Genomic DNA, 13495 nt, shown 5'->3' on the forward strand with positions numbered 1-13495 from the left:
ATGCGATGTTGACACAAATCCAACAAATCCAGCAAAAGACAAGAGGAATTCTCTCACCTCTCCAGGAGTCTACCATATACCACATACCTTTGAAGCTACAAGGCTATTAAATGCTAATCAAGGTGATCAATTGCAACATTCACACTTGCCTCAAACAGACAAGAGTTCTTTCTCCCACTCTGGACATTCCACAAATATATAAACCCCACTTGCCTAGTTTCCAATAGACCTCCCAACCTCTGAGGATGCCTGCCATAGATGTGGGCAAAACGTCAGGAGGGAGTGCTTCTGGAACATGGCCATACAGCCTGGAAAACTCGCAGCAACCCAGTGCTTAGCCATATGTTTTCTGGTTTTGGTCTGTGAAATGTTGTATAGTATCATATTCCTTTTAATTAAACATTATTTGAAAAATGCAGAATGAGCAGTCAGTGACAGCTATGTATTCTTGATAATCTTGCACCAGACAAGACAACCAAATCTGATGTTATTGAGGCAGATGCATTTAACACCATATCATTGGCTTTTTTTTAAAACAAAAAAAGGAGTTTGAGCTGAGATAGTCTCTGATTTTTCTCCTTGCATTGGATTCTTGGACATTTCCTTTTTTTCAAAGGGGTAGTGAAAGAGGGTAAAGTAAGCAGAGAACTTACTGCAAGCTGCACTTGTTCTCAATATCTGGGCAGTCTTATTTTAGCTTCCTGGGAGTTCCAAGAGGAGAGGCAGCAACAATTATCCTTGCCCTTGATTGAGTTGATGTCAGTGTTATATCACACTAGCTGTGCCCAGCCACGCGTTGCTGTGGCAAAGTATGGTGGTATGGGAAATAAAGTATTGAGGAATTGGTGGTAGTTAAGGTAAAGGGTAAAGGTTTTACCTTACATTAAGTCCATTATAAATGGGTTATATAGCTGTGTGGAAGGGCCTTGAGTCTACACTGCCATATAATCCAGTTAAAATCTGATAATCTGTATTTTATAGGCAGTGTCAAAGAGGCCTAAGTGAGGCCTAACTCTACCTGGCCCCTGGGCTGAGTGGGTTGCTAGGAGACCAAGTGGGCGGAGCTTAGCCTTCTAACTGGCAGCAATTGGATAAAAACAATTATTCCTCTCCCTCTAATTAGGACTTTATTTTTCTTTTCTTTTCGTTGTATGAACATAGAGGCATGGATGAGGGGTTGTGCTGCCGAGATTGGTGTTTCTGGGATGTGTAGTTTTGTTGTTTTGTCCTAGGCCGAATTTTTTTTATCCTTTTATATATATAGATTGCATGGTTATTAAGCCAATTGGAGCAAGGACAGTCTTTCCTGTCTTTCTCCTGAGATTTCAGAGCTGTCGAATGTGTGGCATTGAAACGAGCTAGTCTCAGAAAGCCAGGTTCAGACATCCTTTGGAGAAAAGACATTAAATAATCTATCCCCTTCTAAGAATTTTTATCTAAGGCCCTGTCTACTCTGACCATTTAATTCAATTGAAGTGAATCCGTTACTGATTTTCTTGGCAAGATTTGCTCAGAAAGAGATTGCTTTTTCCTCCTCTGGAAGCAGAGAGAGGGTGAATTTTTATTTAATAATTAATTGTTTATGTACTTAATTAACCTTTTCTTATTCCCATCAGCTGTAGATGTTCAGCCCCACAGAAGCCCAATGTTGAAACCTTGGACTACTGGAATAGCCATAACATCACTTCCTCAACAGTTCCGTGGCCTAATCTCACTGTTTCTGTAAGTCTTTGGAGTTTTCAGGGAAAAAACTTTTAGCACAGCACCATTCACTAAGTAGAAAAAAACATTTTGTAAACCAAACAAGAGTTTTGTGGCATCTTATAGCACCAGGTGCTTTATTTGACATAGGCGTTCATGGGCTTAGGACCATTTCATGAGATGCTTGGAATACTGTAGTTAGACGATATTTACTCAAGGGTGAAAAGGTGACTCTGAGGTGACTGAAATGTACAATGTGTACAATTAATTATTATCTCAGCCGGAATAATTGTCAGTAGCTGGGTGAAATTTTAATTTATGTTTTTATGTGATTTTAATATGTTGAAGGCCACTTTGGGTCCCGTGAAGGAGAAAAGTGGGATATAAATAATAATAATAATAATAATAATAATAATAATAATAATAATTATTATTATTATTATTATTAAAAAGCCTTTGTTCTGTACAGGTTCTGTAAAAGGTAACGATAAATATCTTTTTATTTTATTCCCACTTCAGTTGCCCTGCAAATCATGTATGTGCAGAAATACTTACCAGCTAAAGCAATACCCCATGAATCTCATGAAATGGATTGCTATACATCAAAACCTATGCCAAATAAAAGTTGTTAGGCTGTAACTGGTGACATGAAATCTCCAAAACGTTATGCCCACACAACTTGAGATCTTAACGTCTACAGGAGTATCTCTTTTCCTTTTTTAATCAGCCTGTGTATGTATGGAACTTCATGTTGCCTCTTGTCTTATGGTGATTCCATGAAAGAGACAGGTTTTTTTTTTTACAGAAAAGAAATACTCAAAAGTGATTTTGCCAGTCCTTTCTTCTGATATATAGCCTACAGCACTTTACAAGATCAGATAGGATCTGATGCCTTACAACCAACCTGTGGCTTAAAATCATCAATGGATGCTCTTATCCAATTACCTCTGGCACACTATGTGTCATCAAGGACAGGGGCCTTTTCAGTTGCAGAGTTGCAAGTATAGAATATTTTTCTTGATGAAGTGCCAACATTGTCTGCCAGTGTGTTGTCAAAGGCTTTCATGCTGAAATAACTGGGTCGCTGTGAGTTTTCCAGGCTGTATGGCCATGTTCCATAAGCATTCTTACTCCTGATTCCCCCAGGCAGTAAGCAGCCAGTCCTTGAAGCTGTAAGGCCGTTAAATGCTAGTCAAGGTGGCCAATTGCTACATTAACACTTGCCTCAAACATACAAGAGTTCTTCCTCCCACCCTGGACATTCCACAGATATATAAACCCCCTTGCCTAGTTTTCAACAGACCTCACAACCTCTGAGGATGCCTGCCATAGATGCAGGCGAAGCATCAGGAGAGAATGCTTCTGGAACATGGCCATACCGCCCAGAAAACTCACAGCAACCCAATTATGTGCCAGGATTGACTTCTGTTATTGTTTATTTAATGTCATACTGGAATTTGTATTGCTGTACTCCATTTATTGTTTGAATTACTTTTGTGCTATTTGTATAGGCAAGGAGAAGTTTAAAAATGTTCAGAGAGGGATTATGAAGAAATGCCAACAAAACTGTGTTGTTATTAAGGTACCACTAGATTCTGTTTGCTGTGACAAGCTGATCCTACTATTCCCTTGGGAATTTCTTATTCAAAATTAAACACGCCTACATTGCTAGAGAGGGTCACTACATTTGACTAACAGGATCCCAGTGATGGACCAGGACTGGCTTTAGAGACAAGGGAACCAGCACTTTTAACATGAACCACTGAAATGTGAAATAATAACTGTAACGAATGAACCTGAAAGATCTTTTGAAGAGAGAGGAGTTTGGGTTTTAAAACATGTTACATGGAATTTCTACAGGACTTAATGAAAACTTTTAGTATGTGCTATTCCTCTAGGTTTCTCAGTGGCTGTTTTTAATTTTAATTTTAATCAGGACCGAGCCCAGTTTTGTTCATGAATTAATTATGATATTGGACCCTCTAAGTCAACTAGGCAACTGTCCTACCAAGAATAATAGCTATGTTTGGATGTAGTGGCATCTTTCATGGAGAGCTACAGAGAGCGCCATTTGGCAAAACATTGTCTTTAGGAAGGGGATTTGCTTGAATAGTTAGCATACATCTGCATTAGTGTACTTCATAATATTTCATTTTTGATCCTGTACCACATCTGCTGTGTATTATTCTGGTACTGTTCTAGCATTTTCTGCACATACAATTTTAGGCTAACAATTTTTCCCAGGACAAAATGTTGAAGTTACACAATTACACCATTTATTTATTTATTTATTTCAATTATTTATACCCCGCCCTTCTCACCTGAGGGGACTCAGGACGGCTTACAAGTGGCAATTGATGCCGTTACACTGATATACAATAAACTAAAATGATTAAAACAGTTAAAACAGTCATAAAATAGTCATAAAATAGTCATAAAATACAATATACAAAGTTTAAAACAATGCAAAGTGCTTATGCCATTGCCCTTGTAAGGTTGTCTGTGGTTAATGAAAAGCAAATAATGTTTAACCTGCTCTGCTTGTTCCATTCAATTTGATGTTTGTTTATTACTAGACACCAGTAGCCCTTATTCAGATGTTCACTGTAATTAATCCCCTATTGCCATGGTTGTGCTGTTAATGCTCCAATTATACTTTTTTGAACAGCAATGTCATGAGATGCATGGAGAATTCACTGGCTCTGCATGTGCCGCTGATGGCCCCTTTACACCCAATGTTCTTTTCTGGTGCACTATCTTGTTCTTTGCTACCTTCATCCTGTCCAGCCTCCTGAAGCAGTTTAAGTCTAGTAATTACTTCCCAACAAAAGTAAGTAATTCGTGATGATAAACTCAGTGAATTTAAAAGCCTGTCTTTTCTGTCTAACAATGGCTGTCTGGGTATCTTTCAGTGCTCTGCTCATTGGAAGGCTAGAAGGAATCCTCTCCTCTGCACTATTGAAATAGACAATTAGTTTTCTTTGCATCTGTTAAGAAGGCTGAAGCCTTGGAAAACTGATGCCAAGTTAAACATCCTCTTCAGTAGTTACAAAGCTTGTAAGGTAGACTTACTGCCACAGAACTCCTAGGGATTAATTACTGAGGGTGACCCCACAAAACCTACTATTGTAACCTGACAGTGCCCTGAATAATCAAAGTGTTTCTGAAGGATTGGTGAAATGATGTCTGCAGCACTTTCCTTATCATGGGATGCCTTGCTGTAAGTTGTTGTGGTGGGACTCCAAAGGGTTTCTCTAGCTGCTTGGTCTCAGTGCACCTTTCAGCAAAGAATGCATTGCAGATGTAATTTCCCAGTATCCCAATCTGCAGCACCTCAGCAGCGGTGCTTCAGGGGTACAAAGGTAGTTTTTGGGGAGTGGCTTTATCAGATGTACCTCAGTTTTTGTTGTTACACTGACAATGTGGGATATTAGCCATTAGTTTATGGGTGCTTCAAGACTCAATTGCATTTCTTTAGGTATGGATTTCAGCTTAGGTTAAGATATCTGCATCCTTGCCAGAGAAGACAGGTATCTTTCTCTTGAACACAGCTGCAAGGCTGCAGTAAAGAAGTCCAGGAAAACCATAACTGCTAAGGAGCTAAAGGTGCACCAGAGCAGGGGGCAATACTTCCTGCCTTGGATGGGTTGGAGAGGCAGGAGGGAAGGAGCAAAAATTGTAGTCAAGTAAGGCTTTGCTTGTCTCATTTTACTTTCTTTCACTATTTCCTTAGCCTCTTCTTCCTGTATTTTGAGTTGTAGCCTGAATTAAACAGAGCAGTTTCTGTGGACTGTGACACCCCTCCCACACTTAGCTTGTTGTTACAAATTCATTGATACACACTGTAGTGTGTTATTCTGCTTAGCTCATACCAAATTGTGGTTTGGTTGATGTCTTGAGTTTGAGTTGATGGCTTCCTAGCCCATAGTCTTTTTCAGCTCTTGGAGAAAAAGGACAGTAGAGCTGCAATGGAGAGAGGTTCGGGCTAAGCTTTTAGCTGCTAACAAGCTAAATATATGTCAGGGTGTGTGCCATATGTTACTTGCATTCTTTGTATGGATGTGGAGATGTGTAGTGGGATCATACACACATACACACTTTGTAGTAATTTAAGACATGACTTGTCTCAGGTCTGTCTAATGTTATTGGCTTTTCTGGCCTATTGTCCTTTTCAGTCGCTGGACTAGCTATTTGAACCCTGATTCACTGTGATAACAGAGTGGAGTTTCCTGAGTGCCCTGACAACCAGCATGCACCCTGTTGAGCACATTCCTGCTTTTTCTCACTAGGTACGTTCCATTGTTGGTGACTTTGCTATTTTCATTACCATCGTTATCATGGTGTTGATTGACTACTTAGTTGGAATCCCATCACCGAAGCTAAACGTCCCCAACTCCTTCCAGGTATGCATGGCTGTTTAATAATGATACATTTGATATGCAGTCACTCTTGGTTGGATTGAGGGAGTCCTTTGTAGATATTTAGCAGAGCTCACGTTTGGGCACAGAAGACATATTATACTTGAGTAGTTGAAACAGATGGAAGAAAGGGCCAATGCCATGAGGTAACAGTGTGAGTACTTAGGAAGCAGCCACTCTTAGGAAAAATAAAACATCTACCATTACTTCAGAGGAGTGATGTGTGAGCCAAAGCTCCAGAGACTAATCACAATCAGCTGAGGAATTGTGAGAGAGGTGTGCGTAAAGGGTGGGGCTGGGGAGAGATTAAAAAGAGACACAGAGAAGAGATGGGGAAGAGGACAAGAAAGGACTGGAAGATTTGCCCTTAAATATGTGTGTGATGAAGATGAAATAAAAGAGATGTTGTGACTATTTTAGCAGGCAAACCTGTCTGCTTCTGTTTCTGAACCATCTGACCAAATTTTATTGACCCAAATGGTCAAGGGGCTGCTTTTGCCATGCAAGCCAAAACTTTTGCCATTCCTCTTCCAAAAAAAGAGAAGAAATCTGCAACATTGGCTTCAACACAGGGCCCTTCCAAAGAGACAAACCCCTACACAGCAGATGTTTTTCTTGATCTGAAGAACAACAAGTACTCCTCCAGCAATTTGAAGGGCAACAGTCTAGAGTTTGGGGATACCGTGTTTCTCCGAAAATAAGACAGTGTCTTATATTATTTTTTGCTCCCAAAGATGCGCTAGGTCTTATTTTCAGGGGATGTCTTATTTTTCCATGAAGAAGAATTCACATTTATTGTTGAACAAAAAAATGAACATTTATTCTATACTGTACAGTAGTTGTCATTATAAACCAACATAAGCAAACCAGACAAACTGTGACTTCTGTCAAGAATTTCTTGTTACTACCATTATTTTCATATACAACTGGTATGTACATTTACCAGTCCTGCATGCTATGGTGTTTTGTTTGGTGGGTGCCGAGCATGCTTCCAAACAAAAACTTTGCTAGGTCTTACTTTCGAGGGAGGCCTTATATTTAGCAATTCAGCAAAACCTCTACTAGGTCTTATTTTTTGAGGATGTCTTATTTTAGGGGAAACGGTAGTTATTCAGGGCCTGGCAACTATCTCAAGGTCAGCGGATAAAGCATTGGCCAAGCTGTTTTTTTTTATTTTGTGTCAAAAGCATTGCACAACAAACAAGTCCAAAAGTGATAAAATAAAGGAATCACAAACAGCTAAATAGTTTTAGACCAAAAGCGGGCAACAGCGACCACATTGTCCGTAGCTGCTAGAACTCACCCAACAGAGATTCCTATGTTCCACATCCCTCTGTCCTTTTATAAGATGAGTAAAGACAATGAAATTGAGGCCTTTATAAATACTTTTGAACACGTGGTCACTGCTGCCAACTGGCCTTAATCACAGTGGACTGTCATATTGGCTCCATGTTTGTTTGGACCAGCCCAAGAAGTGGTTGATTTATTGGCACCAGCCAAGACTAAATATTAGGAGAAAGTCAATGAGCCAATTTTGAGTACCATGAATTTACCAGAAGGTGCCTATCACCACCTGTTTATAGAATCTGGACTGCACCCAAGGACAGTAGCTCAGAAATTAAGAGTTAATGGACTGCAGTGGCTTAAACCAGCTGTAAGAAGTGCTACACAGGTGGTAGAGCAAGTAATGCTGGAGCAATTTATCAATATTCTGCCCTTGAAAGCTCATAACAGAAGATGGTGTCATAAGCTAGATACACTGGAAGCTGCAGTGCTGTTGATGGAAGCTTTTGCTGAGACAAAAGAAGCTGAGAGTAAGCATCCTCAACCCAGCACATTCCAAGAGCGCCCAGTCAACCAAGTGACAGTCAACAAAAAAGCTGTCAGATGCAAGACTAGAGCTATGGGAGTTCAATCTCTCTCTACACTATACAAGTACGACACTGGGAAGGGGCTATGGACTCTCTGAGACTCCACCTGGGTGCTTTCCAGGGACCACGGACATCCAGGCAGGGGGACCTGGCAATCCCATAGTGTCTTATAAATGTAGAGAGAAGGGACATATATGCCAGTATTGTCCACTTATGGAATGTGAGCTGGAAAATGCATGAGTAGCATCACAGATGAGGTCTTAACCTCAGGTAGAATGGGTGGTACTATCAGAAGTGGATAAGGTCAAAGTAACAGCCTTGGTGGATTCAGGATGTTGAAGCACCTTAGTATACCAGGCTGCTGGCCCTCCATATTTTGGTGAAATGCATTCATGGGGATGTGAAGCTATATAGGAGCACCTTTGTATGTTAAAAACAGTAGGGCAGAAACGACAACTTAATATGGAAGCGGTTGCCAAGTTATCAAAAGAGGCTGAGTTAGGGAGAAATTGTCTACATTTATTTAGTCTACTGACCCAAGCATATTTAACTGAAGATGGAGAGGCTCCTCTAGGGATAAATTTCTCATAAAGGATGTTGCAAATGTAATTCACACCCAGTTGTAGTTTGACAACAAGATGATTCCTCTTTGACTTACTCTTTGAGTCAGGCCCAGGCCCAGGGAACAACACGTTCCATATATCTACTGTATAGAGTAGTTAAGAAGGAAGACATAGGGGAAGAAAGGAGGCAGCTAGTCGTTCCCCAGGCTCATGACATCCCTAGTGCAGGGCAGTTGGCCAGGGAAAAGACCGAGGATAGAATAATCCAAAGGTTCTCTTGGCCATTTCCAGACCGGATGGGATGGCTCGAGAAACATGCTGCCTCCCGGGGGCAAAAATACACCATATCACTCAGAGGCTCAGCAGGTTCCTAAAGACCCATCACCCTCTCCACCTTATGTTGATTCATGTAGATACCAATGACACCGCTAGGCATACTTTTCAAAAGATCACAAATGATTTTCGAGCTCTGGGAACAAAGCTAAAACTGTATAATGTACATGTGATCTTTTCATCCCTCCTCCCCATTGTAGGACACGGCTCTACAAGGGTCGGAAAAATAGTACAGGTCAATAACTGGCTCAGAAAATGGTGCCAAGAGGAGCATTTTGGCTTCCTTGACCATGATCTACTCTTCCAAGAGGATGGACTACTGGCAAGTGATGGGGTGCATCTCACACAAGTAGGAAAACATCTTTTTGCACACAGACTCACAAACCTCATCAGGCGCACTTTAAACTAGATCCACTGGGGGAGGGGAACAACAGCCTGGCGAACACTATATTACCCACGACTACAGGGAACCGCCAAAAGGCTAAACGGAGGGCTGCACAAACACAGCAAGGACCAAATACAGAGAGCACAATAATTCCAAATAAACAGCTCAAGGGGAGGTCACAGGGGCTTACATGTCTTTACACTAATGCTCAGAGCATGGGAAATAAGCAAGACGAACTCCAACTCTTAGCACAGCACCACACATATGATGTCATAGGCATCACTGAAACCTGGTGGGATGACTCCCATCACTGGAATTTAACCATTGAGGGCTATAACCTCTTTCACAGAAATAGAACAAAGGGGAGAGGAGGGGGAGTAGCTTTATATGTCAAAAACAGTTACGTTGCAGAAGAAATACAAGACTGTAATCCGGGAAACCAGCTTGAAAGCATCTGGATAAGAATCAAGGGAACCGGGACTCAAAAAGACCTTGTCGTGGGTGTCTACTACAGACCTCCGAGTCAGGATGAAGGACTTGATGAAGCTTTCTGTCAACAGCTGACCAAACAGGCACAAAGAAGAGATATAGTAGTCATGGGCGATTTCAATTATCCCGAAATCTGCTGGAAAACAAACTCGGCCAAGAGTACAAAGTCCAACAAATTCCTTACTTGCCTTGCAGACAATTTTATGGTCCAGAAGGTAGAAGAGGCAACAAGGGGATCAGCAACTCTTGATCTAATCTTAACAAATGTGGAAGACCTGATCAATACAGTTGAAGTGGTTGGATCCTTAGGGGCAAGTGACCATGTGCTCCTGCAGTTTGCAATACAAAGGAATGCTGAAACTAAGACAAGTCAAACACTCATTCTGGACTTTAAGAGAGCTGACTTCCAAAAAATGAAGGAATTACTGAGCGGCATCCCATGGACGCCAATATTAAAAAACAAGGGAGTTAAGGATGGATGGGAGTTTTTCAAAAGTGAAATACTCAAGGCGCAAATGCAAACAGTGCCAACAAAGAAGAAAAATAAGACAAATGCAAAGAAGCCAGAATGGATGTCCAAAGAACTTCTAACTGAGCTAAAGCTCAAAAGTGACATGCACAAGAAGTGGAAAAGGGGAGAAATCACCAAAGAAGAATTCAAACATATAGCCAACACCTGTAGGGAAAAGGTTCGCAAGGCTAAAGCGCAAAATGAGCTCAGGCTTGCCAGGGACATAAAAAACAACAAAAAAGGTTTTTTTGTTTTTTTGCTAGAAAAAGGAAGAAAAAGGAGGCGATGGGGCCTCTGCAAGGAGAAGATGGGGTGATGGTGACAGGGGATAGGGAAAAGGCAGAACTGCTTAATGCCTTCTTTGCCTCGGTCTTCTCACAAAAGGAAAGCCATCTTCAACCTCAGCAACATGGAATGGACGAAGGATTGGGGGAAATCCAACCCCAAATAGGGAAACAAGTTGTCCAGGAACACCTGGCCACTCTAAACGAATTCAAGTCGCCAGGGCCAGATCAGCTACATCCAAGAGTATTGAAGGAATTAGCGGAAGTTATTTCAGAACCACTGGCAATTATCTTCGAGAGTTCTTGGAGAACGGGAGAAGTCCCAGCAGATTGGAGGAGGGAGAATGTGGTCCCTATCTTCAAGAAGGGAAAAAAGAACGACCCAAACAATTACCGTCCGGTCAGCCTCACATCAATACCAGGCAAGATTCTGGAAAAGATCATTAAGGAAGTGGTCTACAAACACTTAGAAACAAATGCGGTCATTGCTAATAGTCAACACGGATTTACCAAAAACAAGTCATGCCAGACTAATCTGATCTCTTTTTTCGATAGAGTTACGAGTTGGGTCGATACAGGGAATGCCGTGGATGTAGCCTACCTGGATTTCAGTAAGGCCTTCGACAAAGTCCCCCACGACCTTCTGGCAAACAAACTAGTAAAATGTGGGCTAGACAAAACTACGGTTAGGTGGATCTGTAATTGGCTAAGCGAACGAACCCAAAGGGTGCTCACCAATGCGTCGTCTTCATCATGGAAAGAAGTGACAAGTGGAGTGCCGCAGGGCTCCGTCCTGGGCCCGGTTCTGTTCAACATCTTTATTAACGACTTAGACGAAGGGTTAGAAGGCACAATCATCAAGTTTGCAGATGACACCAAACTCGGAGGGATAGCTAACACTCCAGAAGACAGGAGCAGAATTCAAAACGATCTTGACAGACTAGAGAGATGGGCCGAAACTAACAAAATGAAGTTCAACAGGGACAAATGCAAGATACTTCACTTTGGCAGAAAAAATGGAAATCAAAGATACAGAATGGGGGATGCCTGGCTTGACAGCAGTGTGTGCGAAAAAGATCTTGGAGTCCTCGTGGACAACAAGTTAAACATGAGCCTACAATGTGATGCGGCAGCTAAAAAAGCCAATGGGATTCTGGCCTGCATCAATAGGGGAATAGCGTCTAGATCCAGGGAAGTTATGCTCCCCCTCTATTCTGCCTTGGTCAGACCACACCTGGAATACTGTGTCCAATTTTGGGCACCGCAGATGAAGGGAGATGTTGACAAGCTGGAAAGCGTCCAGAGGAGGGCGACTAAAATGATTAAGGGTCTGGAGAACAAGCCCTATGAGGAGAGGCTTAAAGAGCTGGGCATGTTTAGCCTGCAGAAGAGAAGGCTGAGAGGAGACATGATAGCCATGTACAAATATGTGAGGGGAAGTCATAGGCAGGAGGGAGCAAGCTTATTTTCTGCTGCCCTGCAGACTAGGACACGGAACAATGGCTTCAAACTACAGGAAAGGAGATTCCACCTGAACATTAGGAAGAACTTCCTCACAGTGAGGGCTGTTCGGCAGTGGAACTCTCTCCCCCGGACTGTGGTGGAGGCTCCTTCTTTGGAAGCTTTTAAGCAGAGGCTGGATGGCCATCTGTCGGGGGTGCTTTGAATGCGATTTCCTGCTTCTTAGCGGGGGGTTGGACTAGATGGCCTATGAGGTCTCTTCCAACTCTACTATTCTATGATTCTATGATTCTATGATTCTAAAGAGATTTGGCGCTATTGTGATTCATGCCCAGGGTGCCAAATAATAATAATAATAACAACAACAAAAACAGGTCCCATGCCAGGCCCCTGCCTTACTAGTCCCCTTGCCCATGCTGTCAGTTCCCTTTTTTGGATTTGATGGGATCACTAGAGAAGTCAAGCAGGGGGACATACTCATATATTGGTACTGATAGATTATGTACTAGGTACCCTGAAGCAATTCCCTTAAGATCCACCACCTCTCAGGACATTACTAAAGAGTTGTTGTTACCCATTTTTTGCAGGGTTGGCATGCCAAAAGAGATCATAATGGATCAGGGAACCAATTTCGTAAGTCAGCTGTTGAGACAAATTTGGGACACTTTGAAGATCAAACCTATAAAGACCTTTGTATATTATCTTCAGGATAATGCATTGGTAGAGAGGTTTAATCGCACCCTCAAACACATGCTTAGAAAGTTAGTAGGCATCCGACTTAGGGAATGCCACAAATTATTACCTTGCTCATTGTTTGCCATCTGGGAAGTACCCCAAGGTTCAGCTGGCTTTTCCCCTTTTTTTTGGGAGGCAACCAAGAGGAGTTGGTTAAGAAGGGTCAGGAAAGGAGACCTCTTCCATGTGTTCAGTATTGCAAGAACACCTTAAGATAGTGTCCCAGATAGCAAAAGAGCATTTGGAAAAGGCCCAGAGAACTCAAACGTCCTATTATGATCAGAGGGCAAGGCTGCAAGAGTTTACTGCCCTCTTCAGAGGCTAAGTTGGCAAGGGCCTGTTGAAGTGATTAGGAGCGTGGACCCTGTAGATTATAAGATCAAGCTTGAAAGATGAAAACAAAGGACTCAAATCTTCCATGTTAATCTGTTAAAGGAGTGGAAGGGGACAGGAATCCCTGCAGACTTGGAGGACGAGGATTATGATTATTCCGCTGTAGGAGATATAGTATTGAAATCTCCAAATGCTGTAGGGAAACAGCTGACGTCAGAAAAGGTCAAGCAGGTGAGAAACTTAGAAAGAGCATAACCTGATGTTTTTTTCCACCAGGCCAGGGCAGACCAATCATGTATCTACCACTACAGGGAAGGTAGTAAGGAGTCCAGGGCAAGTATGTCCTCAAAAATCAAAGGATGCCACCAATGTGAAAATAGAGGCCATGTAAAAAATGGGAGTCATTGATGT

The 13495-nt window shown here is 41.9% G+C and overlaps 1 protein-coding gene across 5 annotated transcripts in view; it reads left to right on the plus strand.

Annotated features, from left to right (window-relative positions):
* slc4a8 (solute carrier family 4 member 8) overlaps positions 1–13495 on the plus strand; it is a 129098-nt gene that overhangs the window by 80522 nt on the left and 35081 nt on the right. For 2 of the 5 annotated variants that reach the window (XM_062966430.1, XM_062966431.1), the window contains exons 15-18: positions 1617–1722; positions 4370–4531; positions 5991–6104; positions 13187–13315. In XM_062966430.1, the coding sequence (XP_062822500.1) occupies positions 1617–1722; positions 4370–4531; positions 5991–6104; positions 13187–13315 (511 nt within the window). Of the gene's footprint in view, positions 1–1616; positions 1723–4369; positions 4532–5876; positions 6105–13186; positions 13316–13495 lie in introns of those variants that run through there. The other 3 variants (XM_062966434.1, XM_062966432.1, XM_062966433.1) reach the window with 3 other exon arrangements.

Source organism: Anolis carolinensis, unplaced genomic scaffold (genome assembly GCF_035594765.1).
Source record: "Anolis carolinensis isolate JA03-04 unplaced genomic scaffold, rAnoCar3.1.pri scaffold_20, whole genome shotgun sequence".
NCBI lineage: Eukaryota > Metazoa > Chordata > Lepidosauria > Squamata > Dactyloidae > Anolis > Anolis carolinensis.